The sequence below is a fragment of the Hippocampus zosterae genome, chromosome 9 (assembly GCF_025434085.1).
Source record: "Hippocampus zosterae strain Florida chromosome 9, ASM2543408v3, whole genome shotgun sequence".
Classification (NCBI taxonomy): Eukaryota; Metazoa; Chordata; class Actinopteri; order Syngnathiformes; family Syngnathidae; genus Hippocampus; species Hippocampus zosterae.
This window is the reverse complement of record NC_067459.1, coordinates 14,677,158-14,701,192: the sequence shown is the minus strand read 5'-3', so window position 1 is coordinate 14,701,192 and position 24,035 is coordinate 14,677,158. Positions and strand designations below refer to the sequence as shown.

The 24,035-nt window shown below is 41.0% G+C and overlaps 1 protein-coding gene across 6 annotated transcripts in view; it reads right to left on the bottom strand.

Moving 5' to 3' along the window:
* LOC127607273 (SLIT-ROBO Rho GTPase-activating protein 3-like) overlaps positions 1–22,110 on the bottom strand; it is a 33,063-nt gene extending 10,953 nt beyond the window's left edge. For 2 of the 6 annotated variants that reach the window (XM_052075441.1, XM_052075443.1), the window contains exons 1-11: positions 21,664–22,107; positions 14,007–14,202; positions 9,266–9,428; positions 7,165–7,227; positions 4,566–4,757; positions 3,621–3,749; positions 3,319–3,540; positions 3,118–3,219; positions 1,664–1,861; positions 1,471–1,555; positions 601–628 (exon numbers count right to left, since the gene is read on the bottom strand). In XM_052075441.1, coding sequence (XP_051931401.1) covers positions 601–628; positions 1,471–1,555; positions 1,664–1,861; positions 3,118–3,219; positions 3,319–3,540; positions 3,621–3,749; positions 4,566–4,757; positions 7,165–7,227; positions 9,266–9,428; positions 14,007–14,202; positions 21,664–21,730 — 1,445 coding nt within the window. In that variant the 5' untranslated portion in view covers positions 21,731–22,107. Of the gene's footprint in view, positions 1–600; positions 629–1,470; positions 1,556–1,663; positions 1,862–3,117; positions 3,220–3,318; positions 3,541–3,620; positions 3,750–4,565; positions 4,758–7,164; positions 7,228–9,265; positions 9,429–14,006; positions 14,203–21,663 lie in introns of all 6 variants that reach the window. The other 4 variants (XM_052075442.1, XM_052075444.1, XM_052075445.1 and 1 more) reach the window with 3 other exon arrangements.
* Between the last annotated feature and the right edge of the window lie 1,925 nt (positions 22,111–24,035).

Here is a 24,035-nt window from a genome sequence, read left to right as displayed (position 1 = left end):
GCGGAGAATTTCCAATTTCGTTTTCTGGAATGCAACACATGAAACGGCGATCGCCACAGCTTAGCATTTGGCACATGACTGGGGATGTAGATGCTGTACGTGTCATAGCTGTCAATTTATTTTCAAAGACAAATAATAATTAAAAAAGGCTATCTTGTCTGTTATCTAATTTGTGGTTTCTCCATTTCTAATTTGTGTGACATAGAGTCTTAAAGCGGTACTAATCGCCTTAAATGTCAAACATTTTGACCTGTCAACAGAAAATTACTGCAATGAAATACTCTGGACCTCAGAGAATTCACACAAATGTGACTCGGTGAAGTTTTAACGACAACATGAAAGTAACAGAAAAGCCCGGGCACACTTAGATTGTAATAACATCATGTCTGTAATTGCAATAATCTGATCTTGTTTTGACACAATGTTATCCCGTCTTGCGGAAAGCTTCAGAGGAAGACTCATTTCCATCTCTTGCGTAATGTTACCATTGACATTCCCATTCCCACACCGGCATCTCATTTTTGCTCTATCCAGCGACACCAAGGGAAGGATTTTAATCAATGCCTACTTTATTTGCTCTTTTGTCACTGGACATCTTACCTTGTCGTTCCATATTCAGCCCTCTCCCCTAAAAGGCAAAAGAGCACAAAAGACACAAAATTAGTATGTGCCGCTTTTCAAATGGTACAGTTGAGTGCCAACCCCCCAAAAAAGTGAGGCTGCCAGATTGGAGACGGAAAGGGGTGTGATGAGAAAACAGGCAACTATTCAGACGCACTCAATGGGGTGAGTACCATGGCCGCATTTGTCACACCGCCAAGCTGCCAGCCATTCAGCAGTCGCCCTGGTAACGGAACACGAGCCCCCCGAAGTGCCCCGGATAGCCTGACTGCTCTCTCTGCAGAGTGCAAGCATATCCACGAGCAGCTTGTGGAATGCTGCCTGATAGAGGAAGGTTTCGTAAGTGTCCTATTTTGACCCGCACATTTTGATCAGTAAATTAGAAAGGATTATTTAAGCATTTTGTCACGTGTAAAGGAGCTTCCTGCACAACCCCACTTTATGTCGCATACTTGTAACCATACAGCAGACGACTTGAATGACTTGATGTTGTTCGGTCATTATTTGGATACAAGTTCAAGCCAATGTAAAAAGTCAACGCTCATCTTTTAAGAATCTAATTTGTCTCAATAAAGTATTTGCGTTGGCCCTAATATAGGACATTTCAAGGTTACCAATGGTGCAGCGTCTTATGAATACACCAAGAAGGTGCGCTGATGTTTCTCAGTGACTTTGCAAGCACTATTTTGTCTTTCTTTAAAAGAGGCTGAACAAGTGGATCGTTATTTACACATAAATAATCAATATCAATTAACACAAAAACCTTATGGAAAAGCTCTCTAAACTCGCAATGGTACGTTGCAGTGATTTTTGACTGCACCGTTTTTGTATGCATGTCATACGACTCACCTTCTCCCAGTGTCTGCTTCAGAAGGTCATGTTTGGCTTGAAGTTTGACAATAAGGTTGCTGCCATTCAAGTACTCTTTGTATTTCTGCAGGGGGAGAAAGGGGATAATTGAGCTTTAAAAATATATACGAACAATATATTTTACAGATGATACGCCAATATATTGTCATTGTTAAAGCTTATCAGAACTCACGGTGAAGTAGAAGCCCTCTGTCTCTTGCTGATTGGCTCGTCTCTTTGAGATGTTGACTTTGCTCATGTAGGAGTCGGATGAGGCTGACTTTACTGACTCTGTGGACTGACTATGCTGGAAGGCCTCGGAAACATCAAAGTCCTCCACTGTGAGCATGTCCTGAAGGGTCTGCATTGTGGCGTCCAGAGTTTTCCTCACCTGACATAAACAGGCACACACGTATTGAGTATTAGATAAGTATTTCATAAAACCTCTACCATCTCTTGAATCAATCCATCGAGTAAAAAGAAAAGCATTTTGATGAAAAATATTAACTACATGTGAGCAATGTGTATTTGGATCAAACAGTGTTACAAGAACTAAACCGTGTGACGGTGTATAATACCAAAAAAAAAAGGGAGAATACTACCATGTAATCATTCAGACACATTAAATTCATATTAAATTTCAAGGTAAAAATTATTGACTTTTGTAACAGTGAATGGTTCCAATACCTAGCAAAACTATGTTTTAGTAGCTATGTAGCAGGTGCTGCGCGAACAAACAGCTGATGTAGTATAAAAGCGCCTTACAGAACATTTAACATCAAATAATAATCCAACAGAACACATAACATAAAACATCAACAATGGCACAGTTGTAACAAGTATTCCTACGTGCGCCTCGCTCTTTGAAGTGGTTATAAACGAAAGAGGAGAGAATCAAAGTCTCCTTTCACCAGTGGTTCAGAGACATCGTGAGAACAGCATGCGGGATCTCACACATGTCTGCTAAAAAGCAAAGTTTGAAATGAAAAGTAAATGAGAAACTGGAGCAACACTGACAAACACAGAAATTGGTTCAATTTTCCTGCCCCATGTAGCTCCGCTTCAATTTCAAGCGCAGACTGTCAGTTCGATCTTAAAGATTAACACTGTTGTAAATACAAACATTAACCCGTGCGGTTCATTTAGTCCTTCTGTCAGCATACTAGCTAGCAGTAGCTAAACAATGCGTTACGCGAGTGACATATTTTTGAGAACTACATCATGCATTTATATCAGTATACAGAATTAGTGAGCATATAGGGTCCTTGTTTCAGATTTAAAGCCCTTCATAGTGTTGCTTCGCTTCACATTTTAGACATCAGCTGTAGCTTCATATTTAATGTGGTAGTTCAAATAACCTCTCAGAAAACTGCCTACAGAGCAGCCGATATCAATCTTTCAATCATTCCCCTGTTCTACTACATTTGGCTGGCTTATGTCTGATGATTTATGACAAGACATTTCATATCCTACCACAGCGGCAATTCTTTCAGTAAATCTGTGTTACAGGAAATTGTCAAAACCTGCATGGCGGGTTATTTGACTTTGTGCTTTTTGATGGTATGTACACTGAAGTAACAGTGGCACCTATCATTGAAGTTTATGTCAAGCCAGTCAAAGATTTGTGGGAAAAAAAAAACATGTCACCTCCTCATTTTCTATTTTGAGCGTTGCCAGGCGAGTCTGAAGCTGCTGGTATCGCATCAAGAGTTCCGTCTGGACAGGCTGCTGCGCGCTCACCTGGCACACCTGGCAGGAAAGCAGGACACAAACTCTGATGTGAGGACTTGATAAGGATCACGCAAAAAAAAAAAAGACCTTGAAACAAGCTCGACATCTCCCACTCACCTCGTCGCCCATGTGCGGCTGATAGTCAAAGCGTGCCGGAGGACAGAACATCTGAGAGTGCATGTCCATGAACTTGTGCTTGTCTCCTCGGAGATCCATGGCGTCCACCGCTCCTTCTAGAACATCCAAACCCTCATGTCGAGATGTCTCCAGGCTATATTCGGCCGACAGGTAGGTTCTCAGGGTCCGCGTCAAGCTAGCATGGTACCCCATATCACAACACTATGTATGGGAAGTGAAACATAATCCTGATTAATATATTCAACCGAGTGTGTGTTTATCCACTGAGTGGTTGTACTTACATCGATCATATCGGACACATCATGGATATAGTATTTTGCCACCAAGGCATTAGTGGCTGCCAGATTGAGAAGATAGTCATTGCGGGCCTTAGTACACTTGAGTTTGTTTTCAAAATACTTGGCTTGTCTCTATGAGAAAGAGAAAAAATTGATGCGTGATGATAAGGAAAGTGAGTGCAGCTGACAGAATTGCGACACAAATGAATAACAATGTGCCATTTCAAGACCTTTAAGGATATTTTTAGGAATGAGTATGAAATTAATATCGGGAAATCAATTGAAATGTACCGTATTTCCCGCACTAAAGGGCGCACCTAAAAGCCTTCCATTTTCTTAGAGGATCCAGTGTGCCTTAAAATCCGGTGCGCCTTGTGTATTACGGTATTACGGTAATATGCCAACCCCAAAACGGCTTCTTGCTCAAGACATGCTTACAACGTAGAGTTCAAACTTAAGGCGATCGGTTTCGCAGTTAAACACGGAAATAGAGCAGCGGCAAGTGAGTTCAACGTTAACGAGTCAATTTTATAACTTGCTGTTGTTAAGTGAACTGTGTCACTGCTTTATTAAATAAGTTTTACTGACATCTGATCGTTGCGATATAAATCAGGGTGTATATAGCGTTCTGTTGGCATTTCCTTGAGCTTAGCTCTATCTAGTGGATGCATTGTAGATTGCGTCTTATGAAGTGGTGCGTCCAACATATGAAAAAAAATACAAAATAGGCCATTCATTGAAGGTGCGCCTCATAATCCAGTGCACCGTTTAGTGTGGAAAATACGGTATATTTCCCTCTTTGACAGCATTTACCGTGCATTCATCACTATCTATTGAACTCTCACGCGGCTGTAAATATTTTTTTCATATAACATCAGATAGCCATGAAGTAAAATAACAGCATACACAGTATCTCATTTGTAACAACAAGTCCATCACAAGACACACCTTCTCTTTCATTTTCTCCATCTTCTTCACAGAGCTCCGTCGCGGCGGCCTTTCGTCGTGACCGTATCGCAGCAGGGCGGCGCTGATGTCGTTGCTCTTGCCGATGTGCTTCTCCTCCTGCTTCTCCGCCTCCTTCAGCTTGCCTTCGGCGCTGATGCTCTCCGTGTGGTACATGTGGTACGTCTTCATTACCTGTCGCGAGACACACACACACATACACACATGCTCAGTATGAGATTACCTACAGCTTGATCAAAGGGTTGTCATAAGAAAAATATCCAAGGAGCCTTCAGAAGCAATATTTGTAGCTCACAACACTAAGAATGCAACCTACCGGTAATTTCATCAAATTAGTTGAAAATATTATATTTCGGAGTCTTATTTTGCACCCTTTCATGCACCCTGTAACCTGATGACATGCTAAGTTGTCCACTGTAGTAACCACTGTCCTTGAAAGGGTTAAAGGGATGGGAGCATACGAATATGTTTTCATATTCGTTTCCATGGCAGTGTTATATTTATCGGACTAATCAGAGTGGATGTAACTCAATTTACCAGAGATGACATCGTTTTGTCTTCTTTTGAGAGCAAACTAGCTGAGACGACAAACGATGCATTCTACACGGTGCATTCCATTTGCTTTAATTGCTTCAAATACTCCCCAATGAATGCCACACAATCATCAGAATTCTTAAAGCTCAGTTCATCAAATAAATTAGTTGTAAATTAAATTAATTTACAAGGGTAATGGCCGTTATGGTAAACCAAAGATTAGAAAGACAACAATGGAACTCAAAGATAAACTTCAGCTCTTGCGTGTTTATGGAAAATGAATGGATGACTCCAAAAGTTCGACTCCTGGATCAAATCCATAATTACTAAAAAAAAAAAATTGTCGTCAAACGGCCTTGTGGAGCCAAATGTTGCATCAGAAAAATATGAACAAATGAGAAAATAAATGATGTAAATATGAGGTTGTACATCAAGAACAAAATAATGACCACAGGATACAGAAGGGGGTGTACATTAGCTGAAAATAGTGTAGAAGGCTACACATGTCAGTGTTATGCATTTGCTTCCTCTACCCTTCATCACACCAGGGAGTGTAACTTAATCATCTTGCTGAACGGGAGGCTTTTGAGCTGGGTGTGTCTTTCTAATGTACTTGCGTCTCTCTGTTTGCCTGTTTGTCTTCATCTTTGAATAGCAAACCAAAACCATCCCTACATGTTTTAGACCACGCTAGTTTCCCTTTCCTTACCCTTTGTTTGATCCAAAAGACAAACACAACCGAGACACAAGATTGTAAGGTCTCAAAGGAATGTTTCTATCGGATATTCCTTTGATTAATCGAATCATCGGACACAATTTTAGTTTGCATTAAAGTGTATTACGAAACCATTTCCCCTTCAATTACTGTTTATCAAACTATTATTGTTATTTGGTGTCGTTTACACAGTCTCCCATGAGAGATTGTCACACCCGCCAACCTTTTTGAAACGGATTCATTTACGGTTTCCTTCATTGTGTAAATGCCTGATTTTAATCAAACACAGAAGACTCATTGGTGTACTTTCATGAAGAACTGAAGCTGAAATCAGAGGATTTGGAAAATTTTAAGGCAAGCAATGGCTCTGAATAATTATTCGATAATAAAAATAGTTGTCGATTTATTCAGTGATTTGGATACCTCGAGTGGCCACAAACAATGACAGAAAACAAAGTTCAACATGTGATGTTGCACGAATCGATGAGTTGACTGAAAGAAAGCCACAAAAACAACCCCGATGTGGATATTTGCTGTACTTATCATCGTAAACCCCAGACAGGGAACACAAATCCTAAAATTAAATATGCCTTCTTTCAAGAACGCCACACTAAACTAACTAAACTACGGTAAACTAATAACCACTAAACAACCACAAACTGAATCTCCCTCAGTCTCACTCCCTGCCAAATTATGGTTTCCTAGGCAACACCGTCTATAAGCGATGCACCAAAAAGGACACCCAGATCGATTAACAAGGGAGGAAAGGGCGCTTCAGCAAGCGGCGCTACAAGTCGCAAACCAAATAGCACAAGAAGCAGTCAGCCGATCAATAGCGTGTCACGTATGCAGCGAGCTCCCGAGTTTTGCGATTATCATGTGAGCTCGACGCAGCTGTTTTCCATTTGCCACACGGACCTGCTCTGCAAATGAACGCGCGTGTGCATACGACGTGCATACATGCGCTCTTCGTGTCAATGGTAGTAGAATCTTCCGAACGCACACATAAACGAAAAACCTATCCCAACAAACAGATGTGTCCGACCTTCAGCAGCTGCTCTTTTTCGCCTTTGTGAGTAACACAACCACTCTACTCTCTTCCCCGGGGAGAAATTCACAATAGATGAATGCAAATGTGCGTGACCTCAGGAGAAGTTAGAGGATAAACTGCTGATCCAAGCAAGTCTGCCGTGTGCAGTGTCACGGCTGGCCAGCTGTTTCACGGGTTATGGTCTGACAATTGAGAGGAGGAAGATATAGCAACGCACGCACGCAATGCCAGACGACCTGTTATGGACATTAAAAAAGGACAATAATATTTGGTTGACTCACTGTGTAGAGCTCAGTGGTGACTTTCACAAGCTCCTCATGCATCTGCACTCCGATGTCTTTGCTCTGTAAAAGATATTAGTCAACATTAGAAGAGAGGTGGAAAGAATTGTGCTCAAGAGCATGGGTGGTTCTAGGATCAGAGGTTTAGTGGGCTGAGCTCCCATCCTGGTAAGAAAAATGTGACTGTTTTGTGTTGTTTAACACAAATTCGATGAAATAGAAGCGTACCACTTTTTGGGGAAGTCGGTGACTAACATATAATATTAACACGTGCGCATGACACTACAGCCAGCTTCTCTCATTCTAATTCAAACAGGACAGTGGTGCTCTTCCTAACCGACGCCAACATTTCTGAGTCGGAATAATTGTCAGGTATCTCCTTCCTAACAGCATAAACAGTCAGCTATCATTAAACGCATCCGAATTTTAAAATGGTAATGATAATAGAGTGTTGGTATTATGGAGTGGAAATTGAGAAATGTTCCACAAATCCCAGTTCAGGCAACGTAATGTACTTTCACCACGGCTGCTTTTTGACTCGACGGAGCTAGCTAGCTAGCTAGCATGCTTAGAGCCCTGTCAAGGTGGGATTTTGGGTGGAACAAACCATTTATGAGCCAAGGAGGGTGCTATATTTTTGTTGTGAAAATATTATGCTTCAAAAACCAGAACCAATGACATATAGTTAAATAAATAATCTCTCAAATTTTCGTGATGCGGTCCTTCAATCTAGGTTTAAAAGAAATTGGTAGAAACAGCTGTGCTAGAGGGCCCGAATTGATTGTTTTTTCAAACTGTTGAGATCCATTGCAGGAAAAAGTTGATATGAAATGAGCAAAGCAATTTATAAAATGATAAGTATATGTCACTTTTATGATATTCTATGTAGTGTATTTTCTAATCATAGGCTTCATTGGATTTAAAATAAAATAGTTCACCGACTATTCAATATATTTAAATTTGAACATTTGACCGTCCAGTTTCGCACAGAGGAACAACCCACTCTACGAAGCAGTTGACGCTTAGCATCCAACGGTGTAAAAGAACCGCGGAAATGCGAGCATGAATGTAGGCCAGGGAATATGATGAAGCAGACATGTCGCCGTGCCAATGCTAACAGGCCCTGAGGAAGAGAGGGTTCAAAGGTAAGGAACTCTGTGAAGTTCATGTCTTTTCCACCTCCCAAGGGCCCACTTGTCAAACACAACAAGCCTGTGTTTCCCCAAAAACTGAAACGTCTGCCCATTCGCTCCATGTATTCCCCAATAAACACGCAAGTCATTCCAGTCCCACACGTGCAATATATTAGCAATGAAGCAGCGCTGCGGATGAATGCACCAGAATGTGATTTTTTGTTTTGAATAACTTCTCCAGTTGCTCTAAACTCTTCACAGGGGGAGACAGACTTTCTGCAGGCTGTTTCTAAAACACCTCTCTTTGTGCTGGCTGGCTGAAGACAAACCAATCATGGCTCCTATCGTGACAATGCAGTACCCCCAAGAGGGCATAAATTATCCTCCATTACCTCTGCTGTCAAGCGATAGTGATTTCAGATCGCTTGGACAGAATATTCATCACAATTACACCATTTTAGTTGAATTACATACAGTCGACCGGGGGTCGGCAACCCGTGGCTCGAGAGTCGCCTGCGGATCTTTAGCGGCACCCTAGTGGCTCCTTTGAGCTTTTTCCAAAATATTTGAAAATGGAAAAGATGGGAAGGGAAATATATTTTTTGTTTTAATATGGTTTCTGTAGGAAGACAAACATGACACAAACGTTCTTCACGTTTTCAAATGCTATAAAAATGTGTAGAATAAATATTACATTTCAAGAGTTCTAGTCATTTTGATAGTAGGCTAATATAGCTACTAAAGATACATATAGCGTGTGTTTCCTTCATTAGAAGGCTGATATAAACCTTTTGTTTTTTTGTGGCTCCAGACATATTTGTTTTTTGTTTTTGTCCAATATGGCTCTTTCAACATTTTGGGTTGCCCCTGCAGTAGAAGGATAACACATGACAGATGACGTGTGACGATGCATGTTATGGCCATCAGTCTGGCTTGCACGCCTTCATCAATTTCATTCCACCGCTGACCTTTTTGAAAAGTCTGAGGACATCATCGCCCACGTGCGTCAGGCGGACAATGACGTTGTTGTTGTAGATGTCACTTAGTGTCGCGTGGTCTCGGCTCTCCCGTCGGGTCTGTTCCAGAACCAAGTACCAGCAGTTGATAGTGGACAGCAGATTTTGGTCCTTCCTAAAACCACCATGGCAAGACGCCAAGAAAAGTTAGTGGGGGAGGGGGAGGGGGGGGGACACAACCCAGGTTACGATTTACTTGACTTTGTTGTTAATATTTCACACATAGATCAAATCACTTGTTCCGCAAAGTCATTCTTACATCAGATGGCACAAGAAAAGAAAGACTTGTGTGTTCATGTGAGTTGACATTGTTTTCCGATAGAATGAGCAAGAACACTGAACAATAGTCACAAGCCCGTCACAAGCAACAGGGAGGCTAACAACCATTTAAACTTATCGTCGCACCTCTGGGTAATTTAGAGTCTTCAATAAGGCCAGGAAGGTAAATGTGCCAACCACTCGTCCACACCTCATAGGAATTAGTCGTGAACACATAATACATTCCCTGAACCCTTCGACATATTCTATATTTGACTCAGTTATTGTCTTAATCATAAAATGACACGTTGACCAAACACTGCACTAAAATTTACGTTATCTCTTGTAAACTCGACTTGGTCCTCACAAAGATAGCTGGATGGACACACACACACACACACACAACCAGCATGCGGGCTGCTCTTGCCTCATTGCTCGAGGGAGCATGTGAGTTCAATTACGTTCACACCGAAGTTTGTTTATCTTCTTTTTTCTTCTTTAGGGAACATGAGACTGTTTTTTCCATCATCAAACTGTTTTGACTGAGATACCCATGAAGCCAACAAAGACTCTTATCATTAAAGGCTAGCATTTTGCTAACAGCCAATAAGTGACCATCACCAAAATCTGATCAAAGTTCAATCTTTTCTACCGCTATGACTGATGCGGCAGATGGCTGGAAATGATGTTGGAAAGAATGGAACACTCTGAAGTTGGAGGGGGAAATGACATCTCTGACAAAGATCTCTTCTAATTCTCTCCTAACTGCACAAGAATCATTGCTATTGATTTGGAAGAAGGCAGCCGCAATCAACTTTACATTATTCATTTTGCAAACAATATTTAATTGTTGATTCAGGTGCTTTTTATGTCCCTGCTAGTTTTCTTAACGGACAACTGTCATAATATTGGATGGCTGGTCAGCACCATTTTATTACATGATACTCACTGGGTCATCTACTTTCATGCTCGATCCAAACATATGGTGTACCAATAGCAATATGGATCAAAGATTGAAAAGTATACTATTATTAACTGATGTCTGGATTCAGGGCCTGAACTCTGAAATTAAATGACAATTCAGAGACAGAGTGTTTATTTTTGGAGCTCGTCTCACTTTTGAAGAGCATTTTCAAAAGAATCTTCCATGTTTCTCTGTCAAGTGATGAAACGTTCTCGATTGTTCTTGTCCCTGACGAGTCATTGTTTGGCTTTCTCATTTCTTAAGTTGATACAGAGAAGCTCAGCGTCTTTCCTTGTTGTTTTCAGGACATAAGTTTATGGAGTTTTGGATTTATCATTGTAGCACATTTTTAAAAATGAGATTACAATGCGGCGCAATTAGAAAACAACATGCATGACAATTTCTCTTAAAAATACACAAACATAAGTTTAATTAAATTTGAAGTGATCTCAATTCATGAAATCATTTATCATTAAAAATTTGGACAATAAGACAAAATTTATTGTTGACGCATCGTAAATGAAGTGCAATACTTGGAGTGAACCAGCAGAGATGCTGTTGATTTAATTTGAACTACTTTGCATTGATGTATCTTGTACTTATGGCTAATTGCATACTTTTGCCTGGTTGAGGGCCATTTAAAACAAATGCAACATAAAAAAAAGTATACAGTCGATTTAAAAAAAACAACCATTCAGGTAAAAGACACAGGTCGCGTTGCTGAGCATCAGCATCTTTTTTTAATTCCCTTTTCATTCCAGTGCAGTAAAAAGATAAAGCCACCCTCCCCGCAGGCTTTTCTTTCAAAGCCAAGCACAAGTTTGATCCTTGACACTCGATGCCGTGAGATTAACTGAAAACTCTTTTGCTTGTTGGCTGCTCCTCAAGAACGACGAGAAAAAGTAATATTCATGACCAAGCTTTCTCAGGTCAAGAAAACAGCACTCAGCGAAAGAAAAGCAAAAATATTGCCAGCGTTCATTATTTGATGTGAAATCCTCTTCGGTAAAGTGCAGAAAGTAATTGCTGCATGTTGAATTTACACTGATTGACATTGGGGGGGAGAGTAACAATTAATCTATGACGCGGTCCCCAAGCCCTGAGCCTGTTTCTCTTCAAGAAGCTGGCCCCATCTTTTATTGCCAGGTGCTGGGCTCCATGCACCAGAACAGTTTTGATGAGTTTATTGCCTCATTTGTGAGCCTGTTGCGACATATTACGGTACTCAGAGCAGGTTTGGTGTGTGCGATTCAACCCAAAAAAAAAAAAACCTAACAAACAAACAAAAAACTAATCCTTTAAGTAGGATTGCCAATAGTGTCTCTTTAATGCAGAAATTCGTACGACCTCTCATTATTTGGCCTCTTCTTTTTGAAGAAGCTCGCTATACGTGTTATTTTTTTTGTTTGTTTGTATATTTAAATATTTAAAGTATATTATGACTGAGACAACTGTATTTATGGAAGTCAAAGTAAATGCACCTGATTTTCAAAATAAAACAAAGATCGATAAAATATTTTTTGTTCAGTCTTTTGGTCCCTGTCCATTGCCTGGTGGTTGTGGGCTGCTGAATTCAGTAATTGTCATTGAAAAACTTTATTTATTTAAATCAAAGAAAATATCTTTGGATGGTCTGAACTCCTGTTTCAATGCCAGTGATTGATTGAACACCATGCTTCTGTCCAGAGGTGTGATTAAAAAGTTTTAAAAAAAACAATGGAAGAGATTTAAAATTTTGGAGTAGAGAACCAAGCCTTTGGCAGACATTCGTAATGATGATCATTTCAAGAGATGGGAGTGGAGTTTTAGGAGCGGGTGGTGGAGGGGTGGGACAACGGATGACATGAGAAGTGGAGCAATGGGAATATCTTGAAGGGGTCTCCCTTTGACTGAACGCTCCATTAATCAACATCCCAGACATGGCAGCTCTGTGTGCTTTGACTACATTTAAGTAATTGGCCGAAGAGAATGAAATCGAACTGGACAGATCACCATTGTCAATGAAAAAATAATATGACAGAGCCAGACAGGTAACATGAACTTGACATTGACTGACTTGGTTCTTTTTCAACATGTGCATGAATTGAATTCATGTTGACATGTGAACATGTTCCATAACAAACTAGAACTTGGGTGCCAAAATCTAAAGAGCTGCAGGGTGTGTTTGATTCACAACCACACTTAAAAACGACAACAACAAAAAACATTTTTCAGTTCGAGGCAACATTTCATTCCTTCGACTCTAAGCGCAGTTAATTCTCTGTGACCGGTGAGGAAATTCGAGGATTGGAGAGTCGGGATCTAGCGTGAAGTGAAATGACAAGCACATAGAGAAGACGAGCTTGGCGGGGGTTGGCAGAGTGGGTAAAGTCTGACCTAGTTGGGGGGAACACAGTAGCCTGAGGCGAGGCTTCCTTGGCCCTGGCTGCATTTCAGGTCAATTCTTCTACATTTATACTTCCTTTTTTTTATTGTTCATTCCTTTGTTCCCTGCCCGTATAGTCCTATTTCTACAAAGCAGCACTCACCAGAGTTGAATTTGGGCATGTTGTGAAGGGTACCAATACAGAAAAAAAAACTACATAATACTGTGCCCTCCATAATCATTGTAGTAAAGTAAAACCTATTAAATTATTAAAATTGAAAAACAAAACACATTTTCGTTAAGAAAATAAAATAACGAGAATGCCGTTACCAAAAGAAGAGCACACAAACTACATCATACATTTATAAATTTATTCATTCATTCACCTTCCGAGCCGCTTGATCCTCACTAGGGTCGCGGTTTATAAAATTAACCAAAACTAACTATAATTATTGCAAAAATTTCCTTTTTTTGGTCTTAGTTAATTAATGTCATAATGAGCCTGCAGGGTTCATTTAAAATGTATTTATTTCGGTAATGCTTTCTGTCTGCACATAGAAATGTGCAGACATAGAAAGGTCAAAGAGTCGTCTATAGTTCACTTACCGGTAATTACACGATACTTAGTGACATTCTTTTTTTTTTGTTAATCTAACAACAAATACTACATAAAAAAGTAAAACAAATGAAAACTAAACTGAAATAAAGCATTTAAAAAAAACAACAACAAAAAAAAAAATAATATCCAAAACCATGATAAACTTTGTGTCTTCAATGTTCTTTTGTTTACTGGCCCCATTTTTCTCATTAGTGTAATTAATAAACGGGTTCATCTTGCTAAACCATACCAGACCAAGCCCTTTAGTGACATTTGCACACTGCTGATCCCTGAGAAACAGGGAACCCAGGGACCAGATCCAGATATTGAGTCAGAACCTTGGTCAGGAAAACCGTCTGGAAATTACTCTTTCAAACAGGTTTTTCTGTTGTGGAGTAAATTGAAGAACCCAAGAGTGAAAATGACCAAATCAGGACTCAAACACAAACCACAGATCCATCATGTCGCCAATGTAACTTATGTAGCAGTTACCGATGCAGGAACTCACTTGAAATGCTGGTGCTCTCTAGAAGTGCGGATCTTGGATGAGTAGCGCTCTGCAAGTTTGTCTAGTCCTCTGGAGAACTCCAGTTGGAGCTCAGCCTTCCGGCGGAAGAAGTCTTGTAGGTCCTGCAGCAGCTGCAGGCGGGACTCCGACTGCTGCTCCAAACACCGGAATTGCTCCACCAACTGGTTACGGATCTCTGCCGATCAAGAGGAGGGAATCGGACTTAGTTAGGAAAACAGCCAGGGATGGTTCATGGGCCATGTCTGATGCTGGCATTATAACATTGTTGCACACTGCCATAGTATCGCGCTTGCGGAAGCACTTGTTTAAGAACAAAGACACCCTAATTGGATAAAAGCAGATGTCTAACTGCATTTGTCTGTTGCATGTGTGTGTGTGCGTCCGCGGATGCATTGTGACATGCATGTCTGTTTATCGCCGCAGACAACACAGAAAACAAACTAGGTCAGCATGCATTGTGCAGTGAGAGCCTTCAAAAAGATGCGTTTCCAAACATCAAATATGAGGAATTCTTTTAATAGCAAGATTGCTGCTGTTTTCACATGAAGAGGTTGGGAAATTTGCTGCTTTCCATTATAGGCAAACACAGGGAAGGGATATAAAATAGATACATTTTCTAGATTATGGGGACAAATAGGACGGATGCAGCTCCTAAAAAAGTAAGAAGCTATTGGCTATACTGAACGACGGGATGGATAGCTGCTGCTTGTCGCAAACTTGTGAACAACATTTTCACACCCAAATTCATTGCAGAAAACAAAGGTGTTCTTCAACATAAAAAAAGTTACTTTTAAGATTGCGCTTCAAAAACAAACTATTGTTTTATCAGAAAATCAGACCAGCAAACTGAAAGACAATCAAACTTGAAGCCTAACTAAATGTCTTTACATTAAATTAAAAAAAAATCAATTAACTACAGCTTGCCGGTTCTTGTTGAGAAATACCAGCAATCCAGCATTCACACAAACTACTAGCAGTCATTCCGTAAAATGCAAACAAACACAGATGAATGAATGCTAACATTGCTAGCCCGTATGTTAACTTCACTAGCCTAGCTAAACTCACTCCATTTACTTTCCGTCAGTGTGCTTGAACATTCTCAACTGCAATTTCCATACCAGTGTCATATGTACAAATTTTTTCAATTCGGATGAGGCTTTTGCTGATGTCATATTGTCTTCTTTCGACAACAAACTAGCTGACAGGGTCTCAGCTGTATGAGCCAAGTGGTGCAGTCCACCAATCGCACACAAACATCTGAATTCTCAACAATCAATGAAACTACAAATCAGTTATTATGACCCTTTCTGGTTAAGATATGTTGATTAGCCATTTACTGACGTGCGCCATTTACTGACGCACGCACTTAGCTTACACACACACAATAGACAAAGCGCCATTAAAACATTTGAGGAGCATGAAGGAAGGCAAACAGACGTTTTCAAGTATGCATATGATTTCTTCACACAAAAAGGAACTCTGTAGAACTTTGTTGAAGAAAAGAGCTTCTATTCTTCTTCAAAATGATGGAAACTGAAGGACAAAAGGTGTTTGTAAATGGGCGCCCATCCTGTGAACATGTGAATGAACCGAGAGGAATACGAATCGAGACAAAATAAATATGCGGTCCCTTGTCGGGAGGATGTTATTCTCATGGTCCCCTTTAGTATTGCAGTTGCCCGGTTATGTGTCTCTGGAGGCATCGGAGCCGGAGCGAGCTAGTCTTCTGTTTGACACTTGGACCAGTCGCTCGAACTGGCGTTTGGGCAATGACAAAGGCGACTTCCTCTGCTTGGAAATGACCAGTACACAGCCAAGGATGAGGACCAGCGAGGCAGCAATCAGCTCCAAAATAGAACAAAATGTCACCGTGCTGAAATTGAACAAAACTTGGGATTTTTTTTTTAAAACAAACAATGAGTGTTTGCTGTGAGCAAATGAGACCATTTGGATTGCAGTGACAGCACAATGTCATCAGCGAGACATCAAATAGACTATTTGCATTCGCTTTCCTGCAAGCAGGTTATTTTTAGGAAGCTAAACTGTTCCAAGGGACTGTGCAGTATTGCACTACATGCCATGAATGATTCAAGCTTTCGCAGAGTGCGCACATAATCACACGAGGACACGGGCAAGCACTTCACAGTTCCATGTAAAACACCAAAAAGTTCCCCTCGACATCACACACATCAAGCTCTCAAATGTAAGCGTACACCGACCGGGATAAGGAATTTGTATAAAAGGACCTATTTATAATGTAATTAGTCTGCCAAGCCTAATAATCAACATCCTGGTGTGTTCGGACACTTTGAAGAAGTATTTTGTACATATGTAACACTTGGCTTGTAGAAGCAGAATACATTTCAGTGGAACCTCCACAGTCAAATTTTCCATTGGAAATAATGTAAAGTGAATTCATTTGTTCCAGGCCCAAACTGCCATCAAAATACAGTAGCATAGTAGGACTAAATGTTCATTAATGCACAGACAGAGGTTTTATTTATTTAGTACCAGTCAAAAGTATGAAGACACTTCTCCAGTCAATAGCATGAGAAAGTGTTTCAAAAGTGTACATTTGATTGCAACCACTGGAACATGATGCACGTTTTGAACAAATAAAACCGCACAATGTATTGCACATACAACCTTTTAAAGTTTTACTGAAATAAAAGTTTAGAAACAGTTCTTTAACATTATATTCTAAAGTCTTGCAAGAAAAGTTTAAATAAAAATTAAACGTACGGCGGCAATGATTCTTTCCTCGCTCCCATGAGTGAGCCCGACTACCACGAGGGCTACTAGTGCCACACTTTGGGAATCACTGCACGAGATGACAGTGCTGCCACAACAAAAACATGAAAATAAAACAAGTCAGACTTTAAAGATGTCTGACAGACACTTAACAGAGAGGGAATGGAAAACAGTTTGTTGGTATGATAAGTCGTTACATTCTACTTGTTAGCTAGAGTCTGCTTGGTAAATTTAATATGCAATTAAAGTTGCCACACATATTTTCCTGAGCAGTTCAATTGTTTCCGATGTGGTACCGAAGTTCTCAATGTGATTCCAAGAATATGACTGTATTTTTTTTTCTTTGCCAATAATGACATTCCTGTGTTGGCAAAGCATAACTTTTCGATTCTTTCTTGAGTTTTGCAATTGAATTTCCCTGATTGTTGTGTCTTTTAAGCATATAATTAAAAGAAAATCGCGGTTGAGACTCCACTCCGATATATTCTCTTCCTTTGCATACCAGATCCTGTTTTTAAACAAGCAGTGTGATATTTATTCAGTGCCGCTCCCATGTTTAAAAACACAATTCATGTATTGGGAACATGCTCTGATGCACATGCATGTGGCGGCTACATTTGTGGACTTTTGCTGTGCACGGAAGTGAGTGGGCCGTGTTGCCTTGAAGGCAAGGCTGTTTGTGCGACAATCCCAGATTGAGGAGTCATTGTCGTGGAAGCAGCCCGCTCCGGTTAGTCCGCCACAGCTAGTGTCGGCTCTGCGGGGCTGCGTCTGCAGTTAGCCATGCGTGGCTAGTCACATGTGTCCTAACCCAGACTGACACGTTGACATCATTTGGTTCGAATCAAGGCCGTGAGCGTCTGAATGGATTCTTTTTTTTTTTCTTCTGAATCGTGAGTTCACGTGTTTTTCTCTTCAATCCAAATGCTTCAAAATGCTGTCTGTGCAACCGCAGGACAGGAAAATCCACATTCTGCTGTGCTGACATTCCACGCAGGTTTTACTTTAAATGATATGACACCACAAGGCAGCGTCTGCAGCTTCACACGCTGGCAACAAAGACGTAGTTTCGCTGTCATCATGCAAGACCCGACATTTCTAGGCAGTGTCACCATGACCATTCTTTTCTTATGATGAATAAACAGCAAGGGCCGTCGGCTGTGGCCACGTGGGCTACATGGAATGCATAGATTGACGCTCAAAATGGCAAAATATGAAAGCTCATACCCAGCATGAAAAAAAAATACAAATGTGTGAATTGGTAGTAAAACAATTCTGTTACAAAGCATACGGTACCATTTTGTCATCATTTCTAAACAGTTTTTAATGGCATTTAAAGAAAAACTTGTGTCATGGTAAAGTGACGAATATTAGCATTGATGTTGATGAACAGTCACTGTTCAGAACTGTTTCGGAAGACATTTACACACAAACTGAAATTATGTCAACCGTATGCTTAACTGGCATGCAAAGTAAAGCTATGTTGAAATTTCACCGGAGAAACAAAACTTTTTCCAGTATATGGTACACTGGCTAGTGGCAAACATAGATGCTAATGCTAATGTTCACATCTCACTTTCTTTTTTTTTAACATTTCAAAACACACTAAAATGTTAACACATTTAGAGAATATGAAAAAATGACGATTGTATGTTTGAAACGTATTCAAAGCAAGACTATGAAGTAATGTCAAAATCGAAACTACTACAATAAACTCGCTAACCCCAGCATAATAATAATGGGCGACGCGGTGGTCTACTGGTTCACACGTCTACCTTACAGTGGAGAGGTACAGGGTTCGATTCCGGCCTTCCTGTTTGGTGTTTGCATGTTGCATGTTGCAAGGAGGGGCAAAAACAGCATAGTTGCTCATGCTTTAGAACACACTAAAATGGTCACTAACTGACCGACCGAGATAGACAAACAGACAGACCTCATAGCTGAAAGCTATGTGATCATTTGCTCAACTACATTTTAATGTAAAGATCACGCGAATAAAACAAGCTAGAATAAGGGAAGGAAAGCATTCCTGTATGAGCTCTTACTGTATATATTGTGATACACAATTAGAAGTGGAAAAACTTACTTTCCGTTGAGTTTACAGAAACCGTCAATCAATTTCAGAACAGTAGAAAATCTTTTTTCCATTTCATGAATGAATATTAGCTCATGAATGAAATATTTGGCTATATTCATACATTCAAATCCAAGCATGTACAAGACTTCACTCGTCAGTAGTATTTCTGTGTGTATGTGTGTGTGTCCGCGCATGCATGTGTCAATTGTGCTACTGTGCTGCCAGTAAATTAGTATTACTCCAGCCTAGTGTCAGTGTCAAATGAGCCCACTCTCCGCTTCACGCAGATCGAATCCCAGTTCCAAAATGAGTTTAACATTTCAGTTTAGAAGCCTCTCATGACACAGGGCCATGATAAAAAACCTTTTGGAGGCCTTTCTAGTGGTCACCGAGGTCGTAGAGTAAATAATGGACCAATAAGAACATGCATGAGGCTTTTCTTTGATAACTAGCTTTGATCAACTTTCATTATCAGGCTGGAGTTGTCATGATATAAAATATCTACATCCAGTGCCAATAAAAACTAGATTTTTACTGGTGACTGAGGAGGGCCCAAGTTACACCCCGCACCCCCGCCCCCCGTGTTGTTAAGATATAAACATGATCAGTTTACCCTAAAGGCTGTCATTTTGGGAAACTTCAGTGATGTCATCACTTTGCATGGCACCGTGGTGAGTACTGTATCACCCTTTTTTTGGTAAGAAAGAATGGCCTCAACAAGGGTTGTGAAGAGAAGAAGATGCTGAACAGCACAGGTGTCAAACTCAAGGCCCGGGGGCCAGATCTGGCCCGCCACCTCATTTTATGTGGCCCGCCAAAGCAAATCATACATGTGAACTTCCGTAATTCTAGCTAAAATCTGTACCAAGATTTCAAATTCTGATCTGTAATAAATAAGAAGGATATTGTAAGCATTTTCTTGCCGCCAAACACGTCATGACAGTGACCAAACAAAAGTGGAGTGGACCGTTATTCTTGACTTCTTTATATGGTTTCAGTCATAACGACCCTCCAAACGGGAAACGGGAACTAAAATGTGGCCAGCGACAAAAATGAGTTCGACACCCCTGCTGTACAGCTATGTGAAGCCGCATACTAGCATTCAAAGCCGTAACTGAAAGGGTGACTTTTTTGCACTAGTTAACTTATTTTTACGCTTGTGCAACAAGCCCATCTAACCATTTTTGAATAGCACATGCCTCATTAAGGTGAACTGGTGTCTAGCTCGCAGAGCTGACTTTAGGAAACTGATCGCCAGCCAATCATAGGACATGTACAGCGAAACGGCCGTTCACGCCCACAATCACACCTCGAGGCCATTCATAGTCTTCGCGTAACCTAATATGCATATTTTGGGAATGTGGGAGGAAGCTAGAGTACCCAGATAAGACCCATACAAGTCTCGGGGAACATGCAAACTGAGCTACAGTAGAAATTCGAACCACAAACCTCAGAAATTTGAGGGAGACGTGCCAATCACTGTTTCGATGTGCTGTTGTGCAACAAGTTGTTGTTGATGCATGAAATGTTAAAAAGTGCATCAAGCACAGCCGCAGTGTTATGTTTGGCATGTCCCACACACTGCTCTCCAAACTACACTGTGTGCAATGCGTGGTTAAATGTCAAATGTCAGCAGGACTTGACTTGAGGTTATTAAACATAGCTTATTTGATAAAATGAGTCATTTTAACCATGAATAGTTTCATAATCAAACGGAATATTTTGCATCTATTTGAAATTAATTTCCACCCCCTCATGATGGGGTAACTGCCCCTTTGGCAGACCCTCTGAAGAACTGACATATGTTGTCATTTTCATCGTATTATGCATGGAATCGGATGTTGGCAAGCTTATCATGTCCAGTCTGTCACTGCAAAATATATTTGTTAAATAATTTCTTAGTGAATGAAGGTCGACATGCGGTGTGCTCATTAAATGCTTAATATTAGCAAGAAAATGTCCACCGCGTCATTGTCCAATGTCCACCCTGTAATCTGTAAGCTTTGTCTCTGTTCACTGGAATGGCTCTGTCAACAATGAAAAGTTGATTTTAACTGTTTTGTTGACCAAACATGAAAACAATTACAAAAAAAAAATACTGACTAATCAATTGATTCTGACTGACTAGGACATGGGGAGGACAATGCACCATCTGCTGCACGAAAACTACTTCAAGTTCACTGCCGCATGCACATCCTGCACAGGGTTAGTTCTACTCCTTCTCAGCCACAAATTTAGCCTCAGAAAGGAAAATCCTTTCATGGTTTATAATTGATGCAGACGCCATCCATTATTGATGGACTTTCTCAACTGTTTGCTGGTTGACCTTCTCAAGCTTCTCTTGCCAAACGATCTTTTTTGTTTTACTCAGCATTATCTTTAGTATTGTGCATGATATCTGAGATAGATGCGTGACAGATTTTAGCGAAGATTTTCCATGCGAGGAATCGGAGCCATTTCCCCCCCCCCCCCCCCCCCCCCCCCCAGTTGGGTGTGCAGCTTAAAAGCTGCAATGTGAAAGTCATCTGCAGCAGCCTGACAATGCAGCCTTGCTTACTAGTCATGCAGCCTGCAGTCTTCATGGCTCTATACGAACCGGTTTGGTCAAGTTTGAACCTAAGTGTACTGCCAAAAAGATCATAAACAAGGGTGGGGGGTATCGGACATTTCCAGTGGGATGCATTTAGGAGCAAATGCAGCCAGACCCACCCCTCAGTTTTGCACGCGCGCGCACACACGCACGTAGTCAGTCATTAAGCTTGTTGTAAAGTTGCACAATTAACCAAGATGAGCCGCGGCAGTACCGACCTTTCACTTGGCTCTCATATTCGGCTATGATCTCTTTGTCCTTCTTCACTTTGGCCTGCGTTGACATGGTTGGAAGAAAGCTGGCTGGCCGATGGTCGAGGCGGGAAGAGACGCCTTTTACTCCGTCTGCACTCGCTCCGTCTCCGCGGCGGCGATCAGAGGGCGGACATAGCCCGAGATTGGGGCTCAAGTTCGGAGGGGCGAAAAGAGGCAAGAGGCTAGAGGGTCTCTTCTGTTCTGTTCTGCTGCGTTGTGTTGTGTTGTGCTCTCACGCGGGGCTGCGTTTAAGGAGACGTCGAGCTGGAATGGCACACGCGATCCAGACCACTCCTCCCTGCAAGGACTCCTCCACAAGAACTCCACGAAAACGAGTGACGTTTGACTCGCATTTCGAGAGAGAGAGAGAGAGTGGGAGAAGAAAACCTGAACGGAAAGACGGTGGCGCTCTCTCTCTCTCTCTCTCTCTCTCTCTCTCTCTCTCTCTCTCTCTCTCTCTCTCTCTCTCTCTCTCTCTCTCTCTCTCTCTCTGGCAGTTCCTGCTGCTGTAGACAGGGGAGAAAAAAGCCTGAATGGACGTGTAAACCAATGAGAAACTCCTCCCCTTAACATGACCACCTTCATGCATAAATATGTAATGCGTCTATCTATCTATCTATCTATCTATCTATCCATCTATCTATCTGTCTGTCTGTCTGTCTGTGTCACGTTGCGAGGTGGTGGTGGACCCCAAAAAGCAGGCAGCAGGGAGGAGCAGGGTTTATTTGAAGAATTGTATTTAAAACAAAGAAAACTAAATCCAAAACACACAAAGTTCAAAGTATCAAACAAAAACCATGACTAAACAATGAACTAACACGACAGAAACCAAGAGCAAACAGCAACATACATGACAGTAGCAATAAGCAACAATGACCCGACACTGAGTGTTCGGGCTGGGAGTCCTTTTAAAGGCCTGATTACCTATGACCAACAGGTGTGCAGCTGCCAGGGGAGCCCTACAGTGCCACCTGTTGGTCCTTAAACCGAATCATGACACTCTGTGTCTAGATAGATAATCGATTCGGTTACAGTTGATGCAGTCACATATTTTCCCCGTATATCTATCTGTGTAGATTGGTACCAAATGGCCCATGGGGCGGTATCAGGCCATGGACCGGTGGTTTGGGACTGCTTGTCTGTGCTCATTTAAATGGAGTAATATCACCCGTTGCTGGGAGCCCAGCAGCCATCAACAGCTAGTTAGGCGATTTTCTGACACGTCGCAACATCGAACACAATGCTATTGCTCGCGGCCTTAGGCAATTGCTTGGGTTGCCTTGTCTGTTGTGGCGTCTCTGCTCCAAGCTGATGTGAACTCGATTGTGCATCATCCTCATGTCCTGCCATCTTTATTACAGCAGCTTTATGACAATCACCCATACGGGTTCCTCACAACGACCGTCTGTTAGCCACAAAGTAAAATACAATTATGGAAACCATTATAGTCTGCTTCATATAAAAAAAATAAAAATGAAAAACCACGTGACTTGTCTCTCTGACGTGTCCAAACATGGTAGACCGCATATCAACGAATCATTCTAACAATTTAACCAATATCCTCACTTAAAAACGCATACATTTAAAAATATGTTCCCCCCAACCCCCCACCACCCACTTTTTATTGTTCTTTTAACAAGATCATTCTTTGGTTTGTTGCTACTTTGTTTTGCACTCTAAAGAATCTGAGAGGATCATTTTGATTGTAAATGGGGTTGCAATCATCCATTCATTCTCTTTCACACTTGTCCTCATTGGGATTGTGGGTGAGCTGCGTATCATTGAGGGGTTTTCAATACGTGTCAAAAGGAGGGGAAATGTTTGTGCTCAAATTACAATTTTAACCCTTTCAGGGACAGCGGTTACTACAGTGGACAGCTTATCAGGTTATCAGGTTACAGGGTACATGAAAGGGTAAAAATGCACAGAAGTGCTAGGTCATTCGTAGACGAAGTTCAAATAACAACAGGAATAATAATTTAACATGTTTATGTAGAATATGTGAAGTACTTTTTAATCATTCAGCGATTGCCATTTTGAATGTTTTCCCTATAAGGCATTTTCTAATTAATCAATTAATTATCAATCAAAACACAGTTTTACTGGATAGGCAACATTCAATAAAGGTGAAGAAGTCAATCAATTATTTATGCCAATAAAACATTTATTGGAATTAATTTAAATTACTCTGAAAAAATGGATATACAATTTAATGATCGAATCCTAGGATGGGGGGGGGGGGGGGCTCAAATGAAATGCCTAATTAACGTATCATTTGTTACAAGTCACTACTGGATTGACTGACTTTTCCGGATCCAAACTTGCAGTGTAGTGGA